Consider the following 19,729-nt stretch of genomic DNA (forward strand, 5'->3'; position numbering starts at 1 on the left):
TTGGTTTCAAAGAACATCTTTATTTCTGCCTTCATTTCGTTATGTACCCAGTAGTCATTCAGGAGCAGGTTGTTCAGTTTCCATGTAGTTGAGTGGTTTTGAGTGTGTTTCTTAACCATGAGTTCTAGTTTGATTGCACTGTGATCTGAGAGACAGTTTGTTATAATTTCTATTCTTGTACATTTACTGAGGAGTGCTTGACTTCCAACTGCGTGGTCAATTTTGGAATAAGTGCCATGTGATGTGGTGCTGAGAAGAATGTATATTCTGTTGATTTGGGGTGGAGAGTTCTGTAAATGTCTATTAGGTCCCCTTGGTACACAGACGAGTTCAATTCCTGGATATCGTTGTTAACTTTCTGTCTCGTTCATCTGTCTAATGTTGACAGTGGGGTGTTAACGTCTCCCATTATTATAGTGTGGGCGTCTAAGTCTCTTTGAAGGTCTCTAAGGACTTGCTTTATGAATCTGGGTGCTCCAGTATTGAGTGCATATATATTTAGGATAGTTAGCTCTTCTTGTTGAATTGATCCCTTTGCCATTATGTAATGGCCTTCTTTGTCTCTTTTGATCTTTGTTGGTTTAAAGTTTGTTTTATCAGAGTCTAGGATTGCAACCCCTGCTTTTTCTTTTTTTGTTTTGTTTTCCATTTGCTTGGTAGATCTTCCTCCATCCCTTTATTTTGAGCCTATGTGTGTCTCTGCACATGAGATGGGTTTCCTGAATACAGCACACTGGTGGATCTTGACTCTTTATCCAATTTGCCAGTCTGTGTTTTTGAATTGGAGTATTTAGCCCATTTACATTTAAGGTTAATATTGTTATGTGTGTATTTTATTCTGTCATTATGATATTAGCTGGTTATTTTGCCCTTTAGTTGATGCAGTTTCTTCCTGGCGTCGATGGTCTTTACAATTTGGCATGTTTTTGCCGTGGGTAGTACCGGTTGTTCCTTTCCATGTTTAGTGCTTCCTTCAGGAGCTCTTGTAAGGCAGGCCTGGTGGTGACAAAATCTCTCAGCATTTGCTTGTCTGTAAAGGATTTTATTTCTCCTTCACTTATGAAACTTAGTTTGGCTGGATATGAAATTCTGGGTTGAAAATTCTTTTCTTTAAGAATGTTGAATATTGGCCCCCACTCTCTTCTGGCTTGTAGAGTTTCTGCCGAGAGATCTGCTGTTAGTCTGATGGGCTTCCCTTTGTGCGTAACCTGACCTTTTTCTCTGGCTGCCCTTAACATTTTTTCCTTCATTTCAACTTTGGTGAATCTGACAATTATGTGTCTTGGAGTTGCTCTTCTCGAGGAGTATCTTTGTGGTGTTCTCTGCATTTCCTGAATTTGAATGTTGGCCTGCCTTGCTAGGTTGGGGAAGTTCTCCTGGATAATATCCTGAAGAGTGTTTTCCAGCTTGGCTCCATTCTCCCTGTCATTTTCAGGCACACCAATCAGATATAGATTTGGTCTTTTCACATAGTCCCATATTTCTTGGACGCTTTGTTCGTTTCTTTTTACTTTTTTTTTCTCTAAACATCTCCTCTCGCTTCGTTTCATTCATTTGGTCTTCAATCGCTGATACCCTTTCTTGCAGTTGATCAAATTGACTACGGAAGCTTGTGCATGCGTCACGTGGTTCTCGTGCCATGGTTTTCAACTACATCAGGTCATGTAAGGTCTCTTCTACACTGGTTGTTCTAGTTAGCCATTCTGCTAATCTTTTTTTCAAGGGTTTTAGCTTCTTTGCAGTGGGTTCGAACTTCCTCCTTTAGCTCGGAGAAGTTTGATCATCTGAAGCCTTCTTCTCTCAACTCATCAAAGTCATTCTGTGTCCAACTTTGTTCCGTTGCTGGCAAGGAGCTGCGTTCCTTTGGAGGAGAAGAGGCGCTCTTATTTTTAGAATTTTCAGCTCTTCTACTTTGTTTTCTCCCCATCTTTGTGTTTTATCTCCCTTTAGTCTTTGATGATGGTGATGTACAGATGGAGTTTTGGTGTGGATGTCCTTTCTGTTTGTTAGTTTTCCTTCTAACAGTCAGGACCCTCAGCTGCAGGTCTGTTGGGGTTTGCTGGAGGTCCACTCCAGACCCTGTTTGCCTGGATATCACCAGTGGAGGCTATAGAACACTGAATATTGCAGAACAGCGGATGTTGCTGCCTGGTTGTTCCTCTGGAAGCTTCGTCTCAGAGGGGCACCTGGCTGTGTGAGGTGTCAATCAGCCCATACTGGGAGGTGCCTCCCAGTTAGGCTACTCAGGGGTTAGGGACCCACTTGAGGAGGCAGTTTGTCTGTTCTCAGATCTCATACTGCATGCTGGGAGAACCACTACTCTCTTCAAAGCTCAGTTGGAAATGCAGAAATCACCTGTCTTCTGTGTCGCTCACGCTGGGAGCTGTAGTCTGGAGCTGTTCCTATTCGGCCATCTTGGAATCTCCTCTACGTGTTTGTTAAATAGAGAATAAATAGAAACCTATATATATGAAATTATAAAATATGTATACTTTCTAAATAATTTATGGTTATATATTTTATTTATTAGTGGCTTTAAATTTGTAGTAAATAGTTACCAATAAATGGGATTTAGAGGTTAGGTGGATGTCTTTCTGGCAGCTTGCAGATCATTGTCTTTCTCTGGTTCAGTATACTCTTTGGGTGCAGTGATCCCCAGATCTCTTTCCTCACTTCTCTGACAGTCTGTCTTTCCATCTTTCTGCAAAAACTAGCTTCTTGTTTTACTGAGAAAATACAAGCAATCAGAATACAAGTTGCAATACTCCCACTGACCTGCGTGTAAGCTCATAGACTCTACTTTCCCTTTGTTTACGTAGATGAACTTTCTGTGCTTTTGTCTAAGGCCAGCTTTTCCACTTATGTACCTGGATCCCTTTCTCTTTTTTTTCTGCAGAAGAACATTGTACCAGCTAATGAACAGCCCTCCACCTCCTACATCTTCCCTATGCTACATCTTTCCCGTCATTAGAGAATCATTCTCTCTTATCTCCTGTCATTTAAAAGAATCTTGCATCGGACAACAGTTTCTCTAGCAGCCTCTCCATTTCCGTTTACCTTTACAGAAATTCCCTTCTCTCCATTTCACTCCTTCCCTTCTCTCTTGAAATCAATTAAGAGGGCTAATCAAACTGTTACCCTCACTATTCTGTTGAAGCAAATTTTGTCAGGGTCACCAGTGAATTAACATCACTAAATCACTAAATTCAGTTGGCTTCTGTGTCATCATTCTTTCTTAATAATCTCTTAGTTTTCCCTGACCACTGTCAATATCCTTGGTGGTTCTGTTGCCCTGACCACTAAATTTGAAAGTGTTCCAGGGCTCAGTGTGTGGACTCCTTTTTTTCTCCTATTGCCACTCACTCTCTGGGTCACCTTTTCAAGCTCTATGGTTTTAAATGTAATCTGTTAGTGGTTCCTGCTGTAAGTTTTTTTTTTTTTTTTTTTTTTTTTAACAATCTGGGCCTTTCTAATGATCCTAGACCTTCATACCCATTTGCCCACTCAACACCTCCACATGGATTAGCAATAGGCATATTAAATCTAATATGTCAAAACAAAATTCCTGATATACACTCCAGCCTACTACCCTAGTAATTTGCCTGCTATTAGAAATGGCAACTCCATCTTTCCATTTATTCAAGCCAAATCCCTTGAGATTTCCTTGTCTCCTATATTTCTCTTATAACCAAATATCTATTCTATCACCAAATGCTGTCGTTTTTACCTTCAACATCTACAGGGTCCAACAATATCTCACCATACTTGTGCATGCACACATACACTCACACACAGACACAAATATGTATGTGAATGTATAGTTTTTACTACAAATCTTGGCTGAATTCCATTAGTCTCTCTAATGTTTTTCTAGCTTCACCAGTTGCCTTAAAAGATTGTAACAGAGCAGAGTATCTAAGTAGAATTTAGCAGCATGTTGTCTTAAGTTTATAAAATAGCAAAAATAGCAGCATGTTTTCTTAAGTTTATTATAGGTTCATTGACTACACAAAATAACATTTGTACCTTTTCTAGTACAATTGCAGGACATACTGTTCTAGATGTGTTAGGGTGAAGCATTTATTTACATTTTACTAGATCGAGTGCTACATTTACCTAGGTAAGTAAAGAATCTAAAATGAAGTATTACCTATATTAGGCTCAAAATGGTTGTAAATTCTAAGGAAAATCAATGTGATGGTTGTTCTACACATATTTACTGCTGGACAAAGTACCACGAACGCTTCATTTTACTGAAACTGTCCATTATATATTAAAACAATACTGTGAAAACTCTGTTACTTAAAATATATAATGCTTTTTAAATCAGAGAGAGGAACACCATCTTTTGAATAGATTTACTTTTTAAAGTAAATATAAATACTTATGTATAATAATTATAATACTGTAGAGTGCCTTGTAACAAGGTATATGATTTTCTTTTAGGTGTTTTAAGTTTTGCATTTTTCTGGTTAATGAGTAATGGAGTCCATTGTAGAAAGTTTCACTTTTCAGAAATCTGTGAGGCTTTAAATAACAGATGTTTTCTATAACCGCAGACTCTTTTGCAACTTGCATTTTACACATAAAAGTTTATACTGAGCCACTTTTCATTTCAGTAAAGATGTATTGGTGATGCACAGTATCCCATAGTGTATATATGTGATAATTTATTTAATCTCCCATGAAAGCACCTTTGGGTTTGTTTTCAAGATGTTTGGTCTTTAAAGCTGAATTAAATAATGTACATGTTATTCTCTACACTTTGGCTGGCATGATTCACTCTCGAAAAATGGAAGTTGACACAGATTCATGGACATTAACATTTTTATATATTTTGCCATGTTACTATCTAAAAGGTTGTATTACGTTGGATATTTTCCTCAACAAGCATAAAAAAACTTTGATTTTCCCACATCCCTGCCCAAAATGGGCTCTTTATTAATTATTTTTCCCTATCTTATCTGTGAAAATGCATTAATTCACTTCAATTTGCAATCATTTAACTATAAGTGATACTAGAACGTCTTTTACATACGTATATTGCCATATATTATCTTCTTTGTGAATTGCCAAACTACATGTTTTATGCACTTTTCATTTTTCTTTTTAATTTATGAGAGTTGTCTGTAGATACATGATTATGAAGTTCTTAGAATATTTAAAATAGTAAAACGTTATTAAAGAACACAAAGAATAACTATTTCTGTGTATGCCAATTACTTTTCCAACTGAAACATATTATTTTAAAAAGTCTTGTTTTGCTGTAGTCGCAGAAGAGGATTGTCACACAAACAGCTGAATTATCATCACAGGGCAATACATTCATTTTATTAAGTATGCCAAATAAACAGACATGTCTTATTTTCACACTTGCAGGAAATTGAGTGGATCTGATCCCCACGAGTTATTTTCTTATGCATATAAACTTTTTCCTTATTTATCATTACTCTCTAAGCTTTGTGTTATTTACATACTGATCAAATAATATAATAATAATGTTTCATCGCTGTCAGTAATCGTGTTTTGCTTGTTTGTTTTATGGAAGGTCTATGCCAGAAAGGAGGCCTTGAAGGGAGGTTTGGAGAAAACGGTAAGCCTCCAGAAAGATCTATCAGAGATGCACGAATGGATGACACAAGCCGAAGAAGAGTATCTTGAGAGAGATTTTGAATATAAAACTCCAGATGAATTACAGAAAGCAGTTGAAGAGATGAAGGTAAAAAAAGAAAAAACTAAGTAAAACAAAGCAAATAAATAGAAAAAGAAATGCAGCATTGCTTGAAATTGTGTACGGTATGCTCTTTCCTGCTTCTAAGAGAAGAGGTTGATTTTTTAATTAATACTTTTAATTAATTTAGCTTCAAGTTTAATCTGTGTTTTAACAATCGTAAACTGTTTAATTTTAATGCATTGTGATCAATTATGAATATTGAAAATCACAGTTTGAAAGAATTTTCCCTTGAAATCACATAGTATTAAGAGAGCAGAATCAACTCATCACATTAGCTGTCTGTAGCTGATGTAAATGCATGTTGAAACTGTGCAAAAGTATTCTTGAAAAGGCAAATTTATAACGTAGTCAACAAACTGTGTTAATTTGGTATTTTAAAGGCATTTCTTAGAATTTGGTAGCACTAAATATTTGAACCCATAGCCTTTAATATGGATAGAAAGGACTGAGTTTACATGTACTTTTCTTGAAGCAATAGGACAAAATATAACGTTGACTTATGACCAACGAAACTGGTATGTAGTATGGATTTGGAGGTGAAGCCTGGAGTTGAACCTACACTGTGGCATTTTGTATGGCCTTGGGCAGCTCAGTAGTCGATATAATCCTCTATTTTATCATGTTTATGTCATCATACTTCCTCACTTGAATGTATGAACTGTTGGTTGAAACTAACATGTAAGTAAATTGCCTAACTCAGAGTTGGTGCTCAATTAGTAGCTATAATCATAACTATTATTTTTATGTACTAGCAAGAACATAGAGAATAACATGTGAAATATTAATACTGTAGATCTTTGTTTGGTTGAAGGATTGTGACAAGGAAAAATCATTGTGGAGCCAGATACTTGGGTTTAAACTTTAGTTCGGCCCCATGCCAACTGTATAAATTTGGGTGAGTTACATAAGCTTATTGAGCCAAATTCCTTTATTTGTGAACTGGGTATCAGAATGTCTGCTTTCAGAATCATTACAGGGATGAAATACGAAGTTTCTATCACAATGCCTAGCACAGTATAAATGATCATGACTCGTTATTTATTATTTTAATTGTGAAAAGGGCCACATGGTAAAAAAAATTGTCTACTCTGTTATATTATTTATATAGTAATTCAGAAATATTTATTATAGTTAATTGCGGAAAGTAACTCACCTGAAAACTCAGATGTTTAAATACCGAATCTATCATATGGCTTTAGTCAAATGTTGACAGTATCTAATATACTCCATAAATATGTATAAATATTATGTATCTATAAAAAACTATAATGAAAACATTTGTACAAATAGTAATCATTTCTAGAGTATGAAAAAAATACAAAATTATTCTAATCTAGCAATAACATATTCATCAACTAAAACTTACTGTGTACTTACCATGTGCCAAACACCCTCTAGATACTGAATATAGAGGGTGGTGAGCAAGACTACTGCCTTGGCATTTACATTCTAGTGTTCTAGCATGTGGTAAGGAGCAGGCAATAATTGGAAAAATAAATGAAATCATTTGAGGTCATGATAATTTGCCTAAAAGTAAATCTGGATTTTGAGATCAAGAATGAATAATGTTCAGGCAGGAGTTGAGGGTGGTAGGATGCTATGTTAGAAAAACTTGACTTGTAGAGATTTTATGAAGAATTGTATGTAATATGAGAGAAATGAATTCTAAGGAAAAGCCAAGCATTTCAAAAAAATCTTAATGGAAACACATTGTAATCAGAGAGCATAGCTTCTGCAAAGACCTTGAGGTTAATTGGGGAGAGAAAGAAGTCTGTCTACCTGAAGGAAGGAAAACGGGTAACATCTCAGGTAAGTCTTACAAGGTGGGCAAATATCTGTTAACAAAGGAGTTTTGTTAGAATATTACAGTTGTTATTCTAAATGGAATAGAAAAACCATTTGGAGTATTTCAAAAGAGAGACCAAAATAATTTAAAATTTGACTTTGGAGAGGTCACCATGAGGAAAACTTTATCAGAATGTGAGAGCTAGAAGGTACTTTGAAAGTAGTGTAATCCACACTTCTCTCTCTACTTATCAGGAAACTGTAATTCCCAGATAGGTCAAATAATGTAGCTATAGTCACAGACTTTATTTGCGGTAGAGCCCACAGGATTGAAGGTATTTTATTCTCTTTCATTTCATCCTTTACTTTTCTTTTTCCTTTCTCCTTTTTCCCCTTTCCTTTTCCTTTTCCTTTTCCTTTTCCTTTCCCTTTTCCTTTCCTTTCCCTTCCTTTCCTTTCCATTGTGTGTCACTGATACGGCCTTTCCTCTTGTATCTCAATTCCTTTATTGTCTGTTCTCACTACATCTATTTATGTATGGCCACTACCTCAGATCCCTAAGTAGATAATATAGTCATTTGTGTTCAGCTGCTTTGATTCTCCTTGGGTTCCTTTGGTTTAGTCTCTCTTCTGTCCCTCTTCCCTCTCCCTATGAGCAATTTGCCTATTTCACCAACAACCCAGTCAGATCTCTCTAATTTTCCTGTGCTCTAGAGGAAACTGCCTCAAATTTTTAATATTTGAAAACCATCCTTGAAATGAGTGTTCCAACAAGTTTGTCTACATTCATTGACATGTTTTAATAATTGACCTAGCTACAAAATCGGTTTAGTATGGGGGTCACAGTAAAAAGAGGTAAACTGTGGAAGCCTCTGGCAACAACCATTGAAAGAGTTGGCAGGAAGATTTCATTTCTTGAGTTTCCAGCCTGCTACTCAAGACAGTCTCTTTATGTCAACTTCACTACCTGGAGGTTAGCAATAGTACCTTGTCCACACTTCCACCTGTGCTCATTTGATAGCTAATTGTTCTTTATTGTCAGAAGATACTAACAGACCTACTTTGACATCTCTCCCTGATACTCAAAGAAGAAATAGAGATCTCCTTCTGTTTATGTTCTTTCCTGTATTTTACTTGAAAATGAAAGTGCTGTTTTGATAACTTATTTTTCCCCTGAAAGGAAAACTTTTTTTGACATAAAAGAACCCAGGGCAGTGTTTGATAAACAACCTCTGACTTTAAAACTTTTATGGAGATCAGCAATGACTATATGCTAAAACTTTATACTAAAACCCTTTGAAAAACAATCTGGAAATGTATTAACTGTTTTTATTTTTTTAAATTTTTACACTACCACAACTCTAGTACTAGTGCTTACCAGAACTTGCACATAAAGTGAGAATAGTGAATACACAAATACATTTGTATAATCACTTCAGCAGTGATTCCTGCACCTGAATAGACATCAAAATCACTTGGAAGACTTGTTTAATACACAGAGTGCTGGGCCCTGACCCCAGAATTTCTGATTCAGTGAGTCTGGGGTAAGGCCTGAAGTTTTCCATTTTTAACAAGTTTCAGTTGATGCCACGGAACAAGTTCTAGAGTGATTCCAACGACGCTGACTTTAAGAACCCTGGTGTGAAATACTAGCAATGAAAGACGGCAGAGCATATCATAGTTAGATTCATGGAAAGAAACAAGAGCCACCGTTTTTATGAGGATTTGTGCCGAAACTGTACCAGTCATTTAACTTTCTACCTTTTCTCCTAGTAGAGAAATTCATCATCATCTCCTTTCCTCATATGTACCTGGGTTAATAAATTTTGCTCTTCCTTCTCCGAACCTTTCCCAAGATCTCAGCCTCTTATTAAACAAGAATATATGAAGCCTAAAAACCATGGAAAAAAGTGTTCTTCATTCTACATTTTTATATAGTTGCTTGGATTATTTATAATGAGTATAAATTGTAATTTTATTCATTAGACTGACTACAACATGCTCCTTCCTCAGCTCATGGGACATTTGACACCAGCTTAACAGAAACTATGAGAAAGAAAGGATGTAACTCTGAGGATGATTTCCTTAAAGTCTCTGAGCCTCAGTTTTCTGATGTCCAATATAGAGATAACAAAACACATCTGAGAAGGTTTGGTTAAAGATCTAATGAGGTAGCACTTATCACATGGCTGGCACAGAACACGGTAGCACATATTAGATGATGAATAGTAATCAGACTTGTTGATTATACTGTAATTACTAAAGTCAAAATACAATTTGTGTGGAAACAAATTCTATGCTCAGTGATGCCAAAAAGCTGGTTTATTTAGAATATTAAACTAAAGATTTCAATCAATTAAAATCGGTGAAGGTAAACATTGTATAGGCAAAACAATTTGCATTTTCTGACATGATGCACAATTTTAAGGAATTGTAGGACTAAATCCAAAGGAGTAGGGTGATTATGTTGACACATACAAAGGCACTTTATAGCTGACCTTACCCATAACCTGCCCATAAGCACTTACCTTGACCACTGCATTGTATGCAGGCCCAACTTCTGGATTACAGAACCTGTGTTTGTTTACTCGAGGGCTTTCTGTGACCCCTGAATCTCACTTTTGCACTTGTGTCCTAGGCTGCAAGTACTGGGAAATTAACATTTCTCCAACAGCCTTCAACAATTAGGGAAGATGATTCAGAAATAATACCCCAATTCCTGCACCCCTGAATGAGATAACCCACAGGCTTATATTTCTCAGGGCTTTCTAGCAGGATTAAACTCCAGTCATTAACAGTGATTAATAAATATGCCCATATGGATCTCTCTTCCCTTTCTTGTCTCAATTCCCCATTCGGCTACCAGAATTTCTTTCACATGGCACATGTACATAAACTACTTACATTTGAAAGCTAATGTCAGGTTTGACTCCTGGAGGAACACAGACTAAAGATACAGTGTGTATGTGTGTATGTTCGTAAAATACCTGTACACATTTGAAGTTAAGGGGTGTAAATGTCTCCCAACCAAAGACCACCACCAACTCTCTTGTAGCTGAACAAGTTGGGTTCATTACTTTTTACAGTGAGGGAGAATACACAACATGGAGGCCAGGGGGTACGTGAGGATGAAAAAAAAAAAAAAACCTTTGTAGGAGTTGTGCTTGTGTTAGGGGATTTGAAGGAGGGTTTAAAAGCTTTACTTTGGATTGTTTGTCCTTAGTGTGTGGGGATAGCTCTATGCGTATGGTATCTTGTCCAGAAGGAGAGAAGACCAGAATGAGGCTAAAGTTGTAATTGATAAAGAAGCAGCATTCATTCATTTTAACCAGGATAGGGGAGGGTTGGGCATTTTGTGGTTTGGGTAATGTTGATGTTTTTGTCTGGATTCAGACATGATTATGGAATGATCTTGTTGTGGTCTTGATCCATTATGGTAACAAAGTGGCCTTTTCCAGTGTAGAAATTCTGTGAGACAGTTTATTTCCCACTGGAGAAGACCAAGGCATAGCTGGGTATCAGGCCAGCTTCTGATATCAGGGGCTCCTTTTGGATTTCTCTTTCTCTCTTGTGTTTTCAATTCTTGAACAAAACTTTCTTTTATCAAAATATGTTCCTAAATATAGCATTAAGGGGACCTTTCTATGTTAAGTATCCTTTGACTTAAATGATATTTGTGATGGTTTCAATATTGTTCATCCAAGTAATTTATAAGTGATTTTGATTCTAGACTGCCAGATATTTGTTAACCTAGTTAATATCGAAATATTTGTTTTTTGCCTTTTCCAAACAATTGTATTTATATCGATGTGTATATATTTGACCACAAATGCATACCCCCATGAAGACTACTTTTCAATCTATTCTTGTTAAAGATCTGTTGTATTTTCATAAAACTTTATTTCTTTAACTTTCCAATTTCAGCTAAAAACTTTATGGAAGAGACTGGAGTCCATATTAGATTTATTTTTGTAAATCTCATTCTAACTGGGATGTTGTGAGGAAGAAATTATATGATACATATAAATGCATTTTGGATGTAAAGTTATTTTCATGCTATTAACAGAGCATTCTTTACTTTTCAGAGAGCTAAAGAAGAGGCCCAACAAAAAGAAGCGAAAGTGAAACTCCTTACTGAGTCTGTAAATAGTGTCATAGCTCAAGCTCCACCTGTAGCACAAGAGGCCTTAAAAAAGGAACTTGAGACTTTAACTACCAACTACCAGTGGCTCTGCACTAGGCTGAATGGGAAATGCAAGACTTTGGAAGTCAGTTGCTTTTCTTGGTCTTTATCAATTATATGTCAATACGTGGTTATATGGGAGGCATAGTGGTTAAGAACATGGATTCTAGCGTAAAACAACTTTGGCCTGAATTCCTCATTCAGGCACTTATAAGTTGTATGACTTTGGGCCATTTGCCTAACTTGTATAAACCTGTTTCCAGTCTGTAGAATGGACATAATACATAATTCATAAGTTGAGAAAATTAAATGAGCTATTCCCTTTAAAGTACTTAGCCCAGTACTCAATATATGTGAGTAGCTATGCTTCTAATTCTCATTACTATTATTATTAGGTCACAAAATCCTATAAATACATTTTCTCCAGATTTATAGACAATGATCTTTATTTTTTCCTTTATTTGTATGTACATAAACTTATTTAAGTATCTTAGAGGAAGAGCATTCTGTAGAGAAGTATATATATATGTATATATATATATTTTTTTATTATACTTTAAGTTCTAGGGTACATGTGCATAGTGTGCAGGTTTGTTACATATGTATACTTGTGCCATGTTGGTGTGCTGCACCCATCAACTCGTCAGCACCCATCAATTCATCATTTATATCAGGTATAACTCCCCAATGCAATCCCTCCCGAGAAGTATATTTTTACTATAATTGTCTTTAGTAATTTCTGTGCCCCATAGAGTTCTTTGTTAGACGTGTTACCTAACCAGCTCTATATTTTTTGATGTTTTGCATTATGTTTATTTATTATCACAAGTTCTGCTTTAACTTTTATGAATGCCCTACTGTCTAGAGTATGCTTATCTGAATTTAGATAAAGCAGGTGCCTCAAATGATTGCCATGTAATTACATCAAAAATAAGACCTTTCTTATGAAAATACTGCACCAAGGGGCACAAAACTTTATCCACTACAAATGCTGATGCTGCCAGACATTGCACATGAGTTGAACTTGAAACCCCCTTCCTTCACACAGGCTGAATTATTTTTGTAAATATAGTTAATAAGGTGTTCAGGTACCCCTTTACTTTTGGAAAACATTATTTAGTTTGCTTCAACTGTTGAGTGTTTGAGATTTAAAGACAGACACAATTCAGATCATTAATAAAGTACACCTTTAAAAATATTTTAAAATGTATTTGTTGCTAAAGTACCCCATATATTCCCAATTATCATTTTCTAATTGTAAAATGTGATCTGAGTTTCTCCATTATCAGTTCTAAGCTCTTCTTTACTTATCCCTCTTCTTTTCTTTTAAATTCAATTCACTCCTCAGACTCTTGAAAAGTGGCTTCTATATGTCAGGAAATATTATAGTTTCTAAATATATAAAGACGTATCTCATGTATTAGTGTTATGTGAGTGCTATATAAAATATAACAAAGGGCCGGGCGCGGTGGCTCAAGCCTGTAATCCCAGCACTTTGGGAGGCCAAGGCGGGTGGATCACGAGGTCAGGAGATCAAGACCATCCTGGCTAACATGGTGAAACCCCGTCTCTACTAAAAATACAAAAAACTAGCCGGGCGTGGTGGCGGACGCCTGTAGTCCCAGCTACTCGGAGGCTGAGGCGGGAGAATGGCGTGAACCCGGGAGGCGGAGCTTGCAGTGAGCCCAGATCGCGCCACTGCACTCCAGCCTGGGCGACACAGCAAGACTCCGTCACAAAAAAAAAAAAAAATATATATATATATATGTATATATATAACAAAGAACGGGAAAGGAAGGGGTGTGATGGCACTGTACATGTCTCAAGAAAGCCTCAATTAATTCACTAACATGTTACAATAGGGAGGGATTTTTTGTACCCAGGAAATGCTTTCTGTCAATATTTAAATAAAACACCTACTATTACTTTCTTATGTTCTTAATGTCCTTAAATAAGCATCATTGTTCCCTATTATTCATGTTGTTCATTTAAATGATACTCTGTGATTCATTAGAAATTTATATTGGAGTACATTTTCCAAAGGGATTTTTTTTAAGTTTTTATATTAATAACAAAATTTTCAAGACCAATTATTGGATTATTTTTCCATTTCCTTCTCAGCTATAATGACATTTCTAACATTCCCTATTCGTATTGAAGTTATCAAATTATTTAGTTCCATTTTATTCCTTTTCCACTGGTTTGGAATATGTACTTTATTTTATCTTTATAAATATTTCTCTATACCTCTCTAGCAATAATATGGTGGAAACATTAGCATAGTTTAACTTGGAACCTACCTCTTCCATTTTCCACATTATTGTTGCCTGGTATTTCATTTTCACCTTATTTCCCCCAAATTAATCCATATAATTGCTGTTGCTGCTGATATTGTTTTACCTATTTCATATAATATTTATTTAGATTTACCGATGCTATTTTCCCAATTTTTGTGACCAGTTTTGCCTTTTGTTCTTCCCTTTGCTTCTGTGTTCAGTTTCTTTCTTGCTCTTTCCTTGAGTGTGAGTAGCAAATGTGTTCAGATTTTACATATTGAAAATGCCTTTATTTTGCCCAGAGTATTGGATAATGATGTAGTTGAGCAGATAATTATGTGAGGACAGTTTTGTGAAACAACACTGAAAATGCTATTTTTCTTCTGAAATATTTTCCCTTTAAGAAATCTGTCAAGTTATTGTTTCTTTATCATTTTCTCTGTTACCTTTAAATTTTCTCTTTGTTGTATATGCTCTGCAGTTTCACCCTATTTTGTCTTCTACAGTTTCACTCAACTTTGTCTATGTGTAAATTTGCTTTCATTTATACTTTGTCACTTGGTGTGTTAACTAGAACAGATACATTATTTCTTTAGTGATTCTGCATTATCTTTGTGAAGATTTTCTTTTTCCCAATCTCTTCATTCCTTCCTAAGGGAAAATTTTCTTATAGCTATTAAGAGTACCCCCTTCCTATATTCCAGGTACTGGTTTCCCTTTAATATTATCTATATTCTTATCTCTATCTGCTCAGTTTTGGATAGTTTTCTAAAATCTGTCTTCGAACTCTCAAATTCTCTCTTCAGCTGCCTATGGCGTAATTTATCCTTCAATAGAGAAATACTCTCATCTTTATCTGTATATATATTTATCTATCTATGTTTATGTATGTGTGTTTATATTTTTTCAAAAAACATATTTTCCATTTGTCAATATTTTATTGAGTTGTTTCACGCATGTGTTCTTTGTTATGGCTTTCTTCTTTTGTGTAGTTAATTCTGTGTATTCCTTTAAACAACTTAAACAGATACTATCTGTTTGAAACGTTTCAACTTAATGAGTAATAAACATGAAACAGTATTATTTTTTCAATAACTACACCCAACTCTGTCAAATTTCACTTTCTGCCTGGTAGTTGGCTTCTTAAACAATATTTCTCTCTGATCTCATTACTTTTTATTCACTTTTAGTTATTAAAATTTAATTTTAATTTAAGTATCATAACATATTCAAATATGTCACAAGTTTAGATTAATCTGTTGCTTCAGCAATTTATACAGAGGTAGGAATGAGAATAAATAGCCTCACAGGGTCCTCCTCCAACCTAGTTTCTGGATACGGATCTACTGTTGATATAAGGGAAGATGAAGAGGGAAAAATATTCTCTTCATGTAAATGTCCTTATTTTGTTTGCCCACAATTGCTGTTCCCTTTTGTTAAAACCCACACCCATCTGTAATGCCTAGTCTGTTGTCCCTTTTCTGTATGTTATCACCACTGACCTGGATCATTCTCTATAGGCTTGATTTGTTCTGTTGAGGATCCAGATGGGCCTTATTCATATGAGCTTTGATCCCCCCCAAAAAGATCTCTTAGGCATTTATAGTACCTCGTAGTGTTTAACAAGAATTTCAAGGTGACCCTTGTCAACTGCTTTAAACAAAATGCTCTTGAATATTATATCTTTTTTACCCATGCTTTAGTGATGCCCTGAAGTCTAATTTACCTACCATATCTCAACTCAGAGCCTGTGGGCACTGGAAGTACCCATACTCCATACCTTTCAGGAATGAGAAATCTGAAAGAGTTGTTTTTGATTCCTTCTTGGCCGTACCAACAGCTTAACAGGAAATGCATACCAAGCACCCCTTCCACCCAGTAGATGAGTGGTTTTGTTTTAGATCCTGTAAATAAAATGATTCAGAGGAGTTTACCCTATCTATCCCCATAAAAGGCAGAGAAAGAAGAATTGCCTAACTATTCAAACTGTCTTCTCCTCACTTACCTCAAATGTCCTCCCCATCAGCCCTCTCTGTTTAAACTAGGGCTTGTGCAAACAAGAAAGAGATGAGATGGTCTCCCAAAATGAAATATAGGCAACCAAGCCCTTTTATTTCTTAGATGTGAATTCCAGTTGCCAATCTCAAGCAAATAAACTCTATGGGAAACATACACCATGACTCTAAGCATATTTATTGTACAATTCTCTAAAATTGTTCTGCCATCTTTATGTCATAAGGTATGGATTCTACCATTTGTTACAACTAATGACTCCCTCTAATGGAAGTGAATTTCCCCATGTGGCTTGTAAGGTTTTTTTTGTTTGTTTGTTTGTTTGCAAGCTCATCTATAGTAGGAATTGCCTTTACTGGAACTTTTTTTTTTTTTTTTTCTGCTCTGGGCTATTGAGTTTTTGTAGTGTTGCCACCAGGATTGTAGAGAATTTGTGCTCTGCCCTCATGTGTGATACAAGGTTAAGTTTCCATTTGTTATGGGTGGATCTTTATTTTTCAGCCAAAAATCCCCCCAAAATGGCTTCCTTGCTAAATCACGATATTCCAATGGCTAAGCATGTTCTACTGCTTCTTTACAGGATGGGTGGCACACTGCTTCATTCTTTCCAATCTTCCTGGCATGCCTCATTTCCCATCTCGAGTTAGTGTTAAATGCCCTAGCTTTGATGGCATATACCCTGTTCTGATATGCCAGTATTTTTTAAGCTTGGTTTTCTACTCTCTACTTTCATTTCCCTCTTTTTCTTTTTCTGACACCTGAGGTTTTATATACATGTGTTACAGATCAGCTATGAATTAAAAATGTTTCCTTTATATTTTTAACATGCATTTTGATATAACTGTAATAGGATACATTGGGGGGTTACCTCATCAGCTCCGTCTACTATTTTGAACAGAGCTTTACTTTTTTATTTGTACTTTCCTTCAAAACCACTTTGAATCCTGTGATTTCAAAGTAATTTTAAGTTCCAAACTGTTAAGCTTAGCAGTTATTCTAAGTGGCTTTTAGCTCCATTTTGGGCTTCAAGACTATATTTTATTTTGCAAAGGTGACCTGTAAAGCTGGTACATTCAGCCTCTCCAGCTGTGTCCTTCAGATGCATTGAGGACAGAAGAGGCCATCCATTCTGACGGTTAAATCAGCAAGGTAGTTCATTACCTCAATCTGCACCAAAGTTAATAAGACACATTACCAATCACGTCTCCTTGTCTTCAAAGCTCTAAGGTACCCTCAGGTATTTAAGAAGATATTTATATTTTCCCACTGGGATCTTTGCCCAGAATGAAGACAGCCTGTAGTCCAGCAGGAGCTGGAAATGACCCAGATTTAAGATTTCTATCACCTTTTAAAGCGAAATACTTAATTTCACTTTTTGCAATAAACTGTACGTAAGATACGAAGCAAGTATAAAAGGTTGGTACGTTTGCCAGGCGGGTGAGACTGATACTTTTCATCAGATAGAGATCTAATGCTCTGTGTCGTTTTAAGGGCTATGAACAAAGAGAACTTGGGGAAATTTGATTAATTGTTGAGATCTTCCTAAAATAAATCTTCCTTTCAAGCCTTTAGTTTTGGTGGTAGGTAGTGAGGTGGGGGCAAATGGTAGTAAGTGTTGATGGTTGCTCCATTGTACTTACTGTACTTAATAGGTTCGTCCAGTAGTTACAATTACAAAGCTAACAGAATATGACCATTTTTATATTTTTACCCTCTCTTGCGTCACTCTGTCTTTTCCCCAATAGACACAATCACCATGTAGACAGCTCCCTTTGTTATTCCTTTGTTTAAAAAGATCCACACACATATGAATGAAAAAACAAATGTGCTTAATTTCAGTATTGCAGTAATGGTAAACTTAATATAGTTTTGTTTTTTAGGACTTGGTCTTTTCACCCAACATATTTGTGTCTGAGATTCATTCTTATGGTTCTTTTTGATGAAGTTTTTCATGGTCATGTCTGTATTCCCTGTTAAAAGATAACGGTGTATTTTTCCATTCTCCTAGCAGTGGACGTTATTTCCTTTATTTTTTTGATTACTAGAGAAAGTGCTGAAATGATCATTGTTGTAACAGTCTTGTTATCCAGGTTAAACACTTTCTCTGAGGATATGTATATCAAAAAGTGGAGTTGTTGTCTTGATGGGTATGTGAATGTTCACCTTACTTAGAATAACAAATTATTTTCCGAAATGGTCATTCCAGTACACACATCCACCAACAATAAATACAAATTTTTGTTGATGTATATCTTCCCTCACACATGGAATTGTCAAACTTCTCATTTGTGTCAATCAACGTGGTATCTCATTGTAATCCTGGCCTACGTGTTCTTGATTACTGATGAAGTTGAACATATCTTCATGTTTATTGTATATACGTATTTCTCTTTAAGATTTTGGTTCAGGTCTTCTTTTCATTATAGATTGGGTTATTCATCTTTTTTTGACTTACTGGCATTATTTTTCATATTCTTATGTGTTACAAATGTTGCAATTGTTTTCTTCGAGTTTGAGGCTGTTTTTTAATTACTTGATGGTGTCCTTTGATGAATAGAAGGTTCTAATTTTAATGTAGTCAAATGTATTCATCTCTTTTCTCTTATGGTCAGTTTTTTTACAAGGTGTCTTACTTAAGATACTCTTCTCTATGCCAAAGTCAGAGATATTTTCTTCTATATTTTCTTGTAGAAATTTTCAAGTTCTGCTTTTTTATGAGTACTTCTGTATATAAATCAGTTTCATAATACAAATCAATAGCCATTTAAAATAATCAAGCCTTTGAATTAGTACTAATATTTCTGATAATATACCTCAAGGAAACAATAAGAAAGTGGAAAAATAGTCCATATTCATGATGATGTTTACCATAAATTTATAATAGCAAACGAAACTAAAAGTAGTCTATCTAATAAATGTATATTGCTAAACTAAGATAGAGCCACTTTAATGAAGTCTTAGATTTTCATTACAAATATGTCTTCTTAGTAATAGAGAAAATTGTATGATACAGTGTTTAGTGAAAAGAGTGTTGGTTAAACTCATTTAAATTTTAACTATCAAGGCCGGGCGCGGTGGCTCAAGCCTGTAATCCCAGCACTTTGGGAGGCCGAGACGGGCGGATCACGAGGTCAGGAGATCGAGACCATCCTGGCTAACATGGTGAAACCCCGTCTCTACTAAAAAATACAAAAAACTAGCGGGGCGCGGTAGCGGGCGCCTGTAGTCCCAGCTACTCAGGAGGCTGAGGCAGGAGAATGGCTTAAACCCAGGAGGCGGAGCTTGCAGTGAGCTGAGATCCGGCCACTGCACTCCGGTCTGGGGGACGGAGCGAGACTCCGCCTCAAAAAAAAAAAAAAAAAAAAAATTTTAACTATCAAATTATATATGTTAAATTTCAGAGGAGGTCACAGAATAGTGGTAACAGTGATGTGTGAGGGAGTTAGATTTACATATGTGCTTTTACATATGCTTTTATTTTTGTATTTCCCAGACTGCAATGTTGCTGCATATTTTTGTTTTAAAAAGTAAATTACTGTATTTTGAATTCGTCCATTATTCATGTAATAAAATGTTTTCTTAATGACTTTTAATTATAGAGGTATTAGATGATGAAAATGACTAGCTGCATTTTAAATTATCTGCTACAAAGTAAAGGTGAAAAATATAAAGTGTTATGTTTTCAGAAGTTTTAAAAATGAAATGGCAAAGTTTCACATTTACTTTTCTACCATAATA

At 35.7% G+C, this 19,729-nt stretch overlaps 1 protein-coding gene across 1 annotated transcript in view; it reads left to right on the forward strand.

The window, feature by feature from the left end:
- Nucleotides 1–19,729, forward strand: part of DMD (dystrophin) — a 2,170,472-nt gene that overhangs the window by 784,528 nt on the left and 1,366,215 nt on the right. Inside the window, exons 26-27 of the mRNA XM_011957103.1 lie at nt 5,549–5,719; nt 11,605–11,787. Coding sequence (XP_011812493.1) covers nt 5,549–5,719; nt 11,605–11,787 — 354 coding nt within the window. The remainder of the gene's footprint in view (nt 1–5,548; nt 5,720–11,604; nt 11,788–19,729) is intronic.

Source organism: Colobus angolensis, unplaced genomic scaffold (genome assembly GCF_000951035.1).
Source record: "Colobus angolensis palliatus isolate OR3802 unplaced genomic scaffold, Cang.pa_1.0 Scaffold434, whole genome shotgun sequence".
NCBI classification, from domain to species: domain Eukaryota; kingdom Metazoa; phylum Chordata; class Mammalia; order Primates; family Cercopithecidae; genus Colobus; species Colobus angolensis.